At 49.5% G+C, this 7,155-nt stretch overlaps 1 protein-coding gene across 1 annotated transcript; it reads right to left on the bottom strand.

The window, feature by feature from the left end:
• Nucleotides 1-765: 765 nt before the first annotated feature.
• On the bottom strand, nt 766-6,549 carry LOC121158223 (the record flags this gene model as incomplete). The annotated part of the gene is given in 6 exon segments (XM_040982884.1): nt 766-1,884; nt 1,886-3,088; nt 3,090-3,605; nt 3,608-4,431; nt 4,434-5,571; nt 6,458-6,549. Coding segments are annotated over 6 exon segments (4,811 nt in total), but the record flags the coding sequence as incomplete, so codon positions are not given.
• Between the last annotated feature and the right edge of the window lie 606 nt (nt 6,550-7,155).

The following is a 7,155-nucleotide window of genomic DNA, read 5'->3' as shown; positions in this document are numbered from 1 at the left end:
GCACTATAGTGGGGGAGGCCGGCGTGCTAGTTTGTGGAGCTACTGTGTGGTTGAAAAATGGCCTTATAGGATGTTGAGGCTGTTGTCCTGACGGCCCGCGGAAGGCAGGCAGGACATGATTTGGGCCAATAGACTGGGTGGCTAAGGGCTCTATTTGGCGGGAGATAGTGAACAGAGTAAATGCGTCCCACCCTTCTCTGTAGAGCCGCAATCCCCATACTCTCGTCTTAGTCCAGTCAGCTTTTTCTCCGGCCGAGGTGAAAGAAATAACTAAAAGATTGCATCTGCCACCTGGGGTGCTCCCCGTTCTTCTAGTCACACTATCAAAGCATGGTCCGCAGTTTTGTTTCCAGTGACCCTGGCCGCAAATCCAGGGCCCTGTCCCTGAATACCCTGGAATATTTTCCCTCTTGACTGAGATGAGGTCAGTTGATTCAGTGAGCCAATACACTGTCCCGGTAGTTTCACAACCCCAACTAGCACAGTATCCTTCTTCGGCCCCCCTACACTGCTTGATTTTGGCTTTGCTACGGTCACTCCCCGGACAAACGTAAAAGGGTCTGGCTCTGGTGTGTAACCGTCCCAGTACATTCTCACAGCCATACGCGTTCCGACTACTAGTTCCTGAATAAGGGAGACCGGGAGTCTCCCATGCTCCTCCAACTAGGTCACATAGATCAAAATATAACTTGGGAAAGGTAACATCAACCGGTCCAATGACTTGAGTGCTATTTATGACTGTTCTTATTTCCAAACTACTGATTTTCCAGGTAATTTTATGGGGGGTATGTGGGTTATAATCTGACAATGAACATGGAAGAGATAGCAAAGTCAAAAAGTACATTTTTAAGCACGAGTCAGTCTTATCTTTAGAGGATTTGGGGTTCGTTGAAGTTTCCATTCTGGTTCCTGGTCAGTCCCTGTAGTCCCTGTTGCTGGCTGATCCTTGGCGTGTTTCACGTGGGAGGCATGTACCCAGGCGGCAATTCCGTCGACTTTCAGGGCGGTTGGAGTAGTCAGTAGGACAGTAAAGGGTCCTTTCCACCGTGGTTCTAAGGTTTTTGCCTGGTGTCTCCGGATATACACCTGGTCTCCTTCCTTCAACGGGTGAGGGCACGGTGGAATGTCTTTGTCCTTGTAGGCCTCTGCAAGCGGTTTCCAGATGTACTCTCTCACTGCTCTGAGAGCCTGGAGATACGCCTGTAACGAGGGTGGATGGGGGAACATGGTAGGATCAAAATCACAGAAAGAGGATGCCGGTGGTGGGCTCCCATATAATATTTCAAAGGGAGTCAGCCCATGGTATGCAGGAGTGTTGCGCACTCGAAAAAGGGCCATAGGGAGGAGCCGTATCCAGTCTTTTCCGCCAGTCTCTAGGGCTAATTTAGTCAAGGTCTCTTTTAGAGTTCTATTCATTCTTTCTACCTGGCCTGAACTCTGGGGTCGATAAGCACAATGTAGTTTCCAATGAATCCCCAAACTCTTGGCCACCCCCTGACTTACCTGGGAGGCGAAAGCGGGACCGTTATCTGACCCTAATACTTGCGGCAATCCGTACCGGGGAAAAATTTCTTCAAGGAGTTTTTTAACGACTGTCGTGGCCGTTTCATTCTTCGTGGGGTAGGCTTCTACCCAGCCTGAAAAGGTGTCTATAAAAACTAAGAGATATTTATAATCATATAGTCCCAGTTTTACTTTAGTAAAGTCTATTTCCCATTGTATTCCCGGTCGGTGTCCTCGGGCACGGGCTCCTTGGGGAAGTTTTAGTCGCCCTGCGTTTACCTGGGCACAAGGCTTGCATTGGTCCACTGTAATTTGAGTAAGAAACTGCAGGTCAGGAGTTATAAATGGGCATTTCTCATTTGCAAGTAGAGCGTGCATTTTTTCTCCGGCTCAAATGAGTGAGGCGGTGGAGGTGTTCAATGATTTCAGTAGCTATGCGATAGGGCAGGATGACCTTGTCTCCTTTTCTCCATGCTTTGCACTTAGCATCCCACTCCCCTTCGAGTTCTTTAATGAGAGCTCTGTCATCTGTGTTTTGCCTGGTCTCTTCGGGTCCCATTTTTGAGTTTATTTCCAGGGGTAGGGCTGAGATTGGCTCAGTGGCAACAGTTTTTGCAGTCTGGTCTGCCAGTCTATTTCCTCTAGCTACTGGATCTGTTCATTTTTGGTGGCCCGGACAATGAATAATGCTCAGTCTTTTTGGAAGGAATAGTGCCCTCAAGAGGTTTATTATTTCTTGCTTGTTCTTTATTTCTCGTCCTCCTGAAGTTAAGAGGCCCCTTCTGCGATAAATTTCACCGTGCACATGGGCCGTAGCAAAAGCATACCTACTGTCAGTATAGATGTTTGCTACTTTTCCCGCCGCCAGTTCTAGAGCCTTTGTGAGGGCTATTAGTTCAGCTCGCTGGGCCGACGTCCCTGGCTCTAGGGCACTGGCCCAGACTATGGAGTCATTGTTACTCACCACTGCTGCTCCTGCCCGCCGAGTTCCTTCGGTGACATAGCTGCTGCCATCTGTGAACCAGGTTACCTCCGCATCTGGTAGAGGCTGGTCAGTTAGATCTTCACGAGTCCCATGAACTTCGGCCAGAATCTGGGAGCAGTCATGGGGGACATCCTTGGCCGTTCCCGGCTCCGGCAATAGGGAAGCGGGATTGAGCGTAGCAACTGGTCCAAAAGTAATGCGTTCAGGAGCTAAGAGCAAAGCCTGGTAGTGAGTCATGCAGGCGTTTGAAAGCCACCTGTCTGGCGGTTGGCGGACAACCGACTCCACAGCATGTGGAGCTATTATTGTGACTTTCTGTCCCAGGGTTAGTTTGTTTGCGTCCCTGAGCAGGGTCGCAATAGCTGCTACCATGTGCAGGCAAGGGGACCACCCTGAGGCCACTGGATCTAGTTTCTTTGAAAGGTAGGCAACCGGTCGTCTCCAAGGGCCTAGGGACTGAGTCAATACTCCTTTTGCAATTCCTTTGGCCTCATCCACATACAGTGTGAATGGTTTTGTGACATCAGGCAGTCCCAGGGCCGGTGCCGTTAGGAGGGCCTCTTTAATGCAATCAAAAGCCCGTTGTTGTTCTTTCCCCAGATGAAGGAGTTTTTTTTTCCTTCGTTAACATGTACAAGGGAGCGGCCAGCTCCGCAAACCCAGGTATCCACAGCCGGCAGAATCCTGCCGTTCCCAGAAACTCACGTACCTGTCGGGAGTTCTTTGGGACTGGTATAGACGCCACCGCAGCTTTCCTGGCTTCAGTTAACCATCTTTTTTCTCCCTTTATGACATATCCTAGGTAGGTTACCTCCTCTCTGCATATCTGGGCTTTCTTGGCAGATGCCCGATATCCTAGGGCTCCCAATTCATGTAACAGGGCCCTTGTCCCTTCTAGGCAGGCCTCTCTGGTAGGTGCTGGCAGCAAGAGATCATTTACATATTGGAGGAGAGTCAGATTGGGGTTATTTAATCTGAATGCCACCAAGTCCTGATGTAGGGCCTCATCAAAGATGGTGGGGGAATTTTTGAAGCCTTGTGGCAATCGAGTCCAAGTCAGTTGTCCACTTACTCCATGTTCCGGATCTCTCCATTTAAAAGCAAATAAAGGAATAAAGGTTGGCTCGCCGGGCTCAGTCTTAAACAAAAGAAAGCATCCTTTAAATCCAGGACACTATACCACACATGGGAGGGAGGCAAGGAGCTGAGAAGGTTATAAGGATTTGGCACAGTGGGATGTATGTCTTCTACATGACTATTTATTTCTCTTAGGTCTTGGACGGGCCTATAGTCATTTGTCCCCGGCTTCTGCACTGGTAGGAGAGGAGTGTTCCACGGTGACCGGCAAGGAATGAGAATTCCCAGTTTTGTCAGAAGATCTCGTCCCAATAGGGGGTAGGGACAATCAGGCACATGTAAAAAGGAGTGAGTGACAGTACCTGTAGCTAAGTCGACCTGCCGATCAGTCGTCCACCGGTACGCGCGTCCTCCTGTGGCTCCCTGTACTCACGAGGTCTTCTGGCTCATAGGTCCATCAGTAGTTGTCAAAACTGAATGTTGAGCCCCGGTGTCTACTAGAAACGTGGTGGGCTTGCCTCCCACAGACAGAGTTAGCCTGGGCTCAGGGGGAGGCTCCTGGCCCCGACTGGCCTAGTCTTCTAAAGTCAAAACTGAGGTCTGCCTTTTCTTGTTTCTAGGATTGTTGGGACAATCCTTTGCCCAATGGCCGTTTTCTTTATAGTAAGCACATTGATCTTTCCCTAAACGGTTTCGCCGCTCACCTCCCTGTTCCTTAAACTGTCTCCCTATCTCAGTTCCCTGGGATGTTATTTGCTTGTTATGAACTACAGTGGCCAAGATACGGCTCAGTTCTTTATTCCGTCGTTTATCTCTCTTATCCTCTCTTTCTTCCTGCATCTTTCTTAGTCTCTCTTCTCTCTCTTATTGAAAATTTTATCTGCCTCTTTTACTAAGTCCTGCAAGCTATAATTCTGCAATCCTTCTAGTCTTTGTAACTTATTTCGAATGTCTGGTGCCGACTGTCCTATGAAAGCCATAATCACTTCCCCCTGCCTATCTTTACTTGCCGGATCAAACGGTGTATACATGCGGTATGCTTCCATTAGTCTTTCTAAGAATCCCGCGGGAGTCTCCCCAGCTCCCTGTAGAACTGCTCTTACCTTAGCCAAATTAGTGGGTCGCCTTCCGGCACCCTTGAGACCTGCCAACAGAGTCTGGCGATAAAGACGGAGACGCTCCCTACCATTTGGAGTGTTGAAGTCCCAATTAGGTCGGACAAGGGGGAACACTTCATCAATTTCGTTTGGAAGTTGGGTGGGCTGCCCATCAGCCCGAAGGACATTCTTTCTGGCCTCCATCAGCACCCGTTGGACTTCTTCTGTGGTCAGTAGAGTCCGTAACAGCTGCTGACAATCATCCCAAGTCGGCTGGTGCGTCAATAAGATGGACTCGATGAGACCTGTTAATGCTTGGGGGTCTTGGGAGAAAGGAGGGTTATGAGTTTTCCAATTATACAAATCAGAGGCAGAGAAAGGCCAATACTGGACCTGCCCCCCTACAATTCTCAAGGGGTACAATTGTGAAGACCATTGCCCTTCTCCTCTTTCTCCCTCCTCCAATTGAGCCCTGCGTAGCCGCAACCTGGTATGGATTGGGGATCTGGCTTCAGGCTGTTCATTTACAGTGGTGTCTGGAGAGCCCATCTCCCCCGGTCTTCCTCTTGGGGGTTCTCTTTCAGGTTGATGCTCCTGGGGATAAGGTGGAGGAAGTTCAGAGGTCATTAATAGGTCCATCTGACTATCATCAGGCAGGACAGGCTTAGGTCGAGGACGAGTAGCTTCCAGCGGACAGAGGGAAACAAGAGCAGAGGGTTGGGGTTGGGGCGGAGCTGAAGGCGCCGGCAATTCTGGAGAAGGAGGAGGAGGACAGGGTGCGATGAGAAAAGGTTGAGCCCACGGCGGGGGATTAACCACGAGGTCCTCCCATACCAAGATATACGGTAACTGGTCGGGATGCCCCGATGGTTTTGTCTCTACAGCCCTAAACTCCAGCCACTCTTCACACTGCAGGACAGGTTTATAGCAAAGCAATGCAGACTAAGCTTGGTCTAAACACACAGGAACCAGCAGCCAGGACCCAAGGGCTGCAGGCAAGACACTTTCGGCATCACCAGTTGTAGACCCTCTCAGAACAAACTAAATCTTTTACTGGGTGGCCCCCAGGAAACTTACAAGAGGTCATTAATACTATAAATACTATGAACAAGAGTTTTTACACAGCACATTAAATATCATCTGGCTTGTTACAAAAGTTATCTGTAGACTCTAGGCGTGCTGGGAGCAGGAGCCTGCCTGTGGGGATTTGCATGGGGCTGGCTGGGAGGGCAGAGGCGAGGAGGGCACAGGGAGGCCTGGGGTTCCCGGCCTGTCTACTCCCACAGCCAGTCCCTCAGAGAGAATGAAACAGGAGGAGGATCCTATCAAAGTCTTCTTGGGTCAATCTGCTGACCTCTGGGCAGCCGCAGCTGGTACCTGTGCCGGGCAAAGGGAAAACCAGGGACGGATCCATGGGGGGATTCTGAGACAGATTTCAAACCAGGATAAGGCTGCTGATCAGGGTGGCCTTTTGGACCTGTTGGAAAAACAATCCTTTAAACTGTTTGGATGATAAGAGCCTCCTTTCGGCCAGCCCAGGTTGAAAACGGGGCCCTTCTGCAGAGCAGAAAGTCTGTCAAGATCTTTTCTTAACCGGGAGGGAGAGGTCGTGAGTCCTGTCCTTATCTTCAGTCCAATGGTCAAGAGTCAAACTAAGGGGAATCGTCACAGTCTGTTCCATAATTAAAGACAAAAGACCACACACAATAATTACAAAACAAATGACACAAACAGGATTCGCGCGATGCAAGATTTCCTAAGGGCCCGATACAAAATACAAGAAGGTCGACCGTACAAGGCCAGACGAGGGTGACATGATCTTCACCCCGTCTGCAAGGCACCGGAGCGTCCCCCGGCGTACAAGATCAAACCGGTACCGTTCAAAGACTGGGGGGGGGAACAAGGACAGTACAGAACAACACAAAAACAAAAAACACACTTTCCGATCGGTCTTACCTCCCTCTGCGAGAGTTGTTTGCTGAAGACGGTCGCTCCATTCCCGGCCAATGCACCAAAATGTTAGACTCAGGGAGAGTCCAACCCCGTGGAGGGGAGTCACACCGTCATTGGCAAAACAAGTCAAACGCAGAGCCTGCAATAAGCATGAGGATTTTATTGAACATTCGCGAATGGGCAACAGAGTCTCTGGAGGCATCCAGGACTCTGCGCGCCCCAAGCAGGTTAAAGCACCTTTTTAAAGGACAAAACCGCAAACTTCGCATAACAGCTGGCATTTTACTTTAAGATTAGAATCTCTTTTATTCCTGCAGCTGCTGCCGGCTTGCACTTCCTTTTTCTGCAGCTGCCTGCTCCGGCCTTGCTACCTTATCTCTTTTATTCCTGCAGCTGCCTTGTTCATGTCTGGGAAACTGAAACTTTTACTTCCTTCATGAAATAGCTTTTCTATATTTATTCCAACATGGCTCTACTCTTGCTCAGCAGAAAGCAATATACAGAAGCAAAATCAAGCGGTTATTCTAAGCTCTTACAGAA

This window comes from Ochotona curzoniae, unplaced genomic scaffold (genome assembly GCF_017591425.1).
Source record: "Ochotona curzoniae isolate NIBS_2020 unplaced genomic scaffold, NIBS_Ocur_1.0 contig_3656, whole genome shotgun sequence".
Taxonomy (NCBI): domain Eukaryota; kingdom Metazoa; phylum Chordata; class Mammalia; order Lagomorpha; family Ochotonidae; genus Ochotona; species Ochotona curzoniae.
This window is presented reverse-complemented; position numbering and strand designations above follow the sequence as displayed.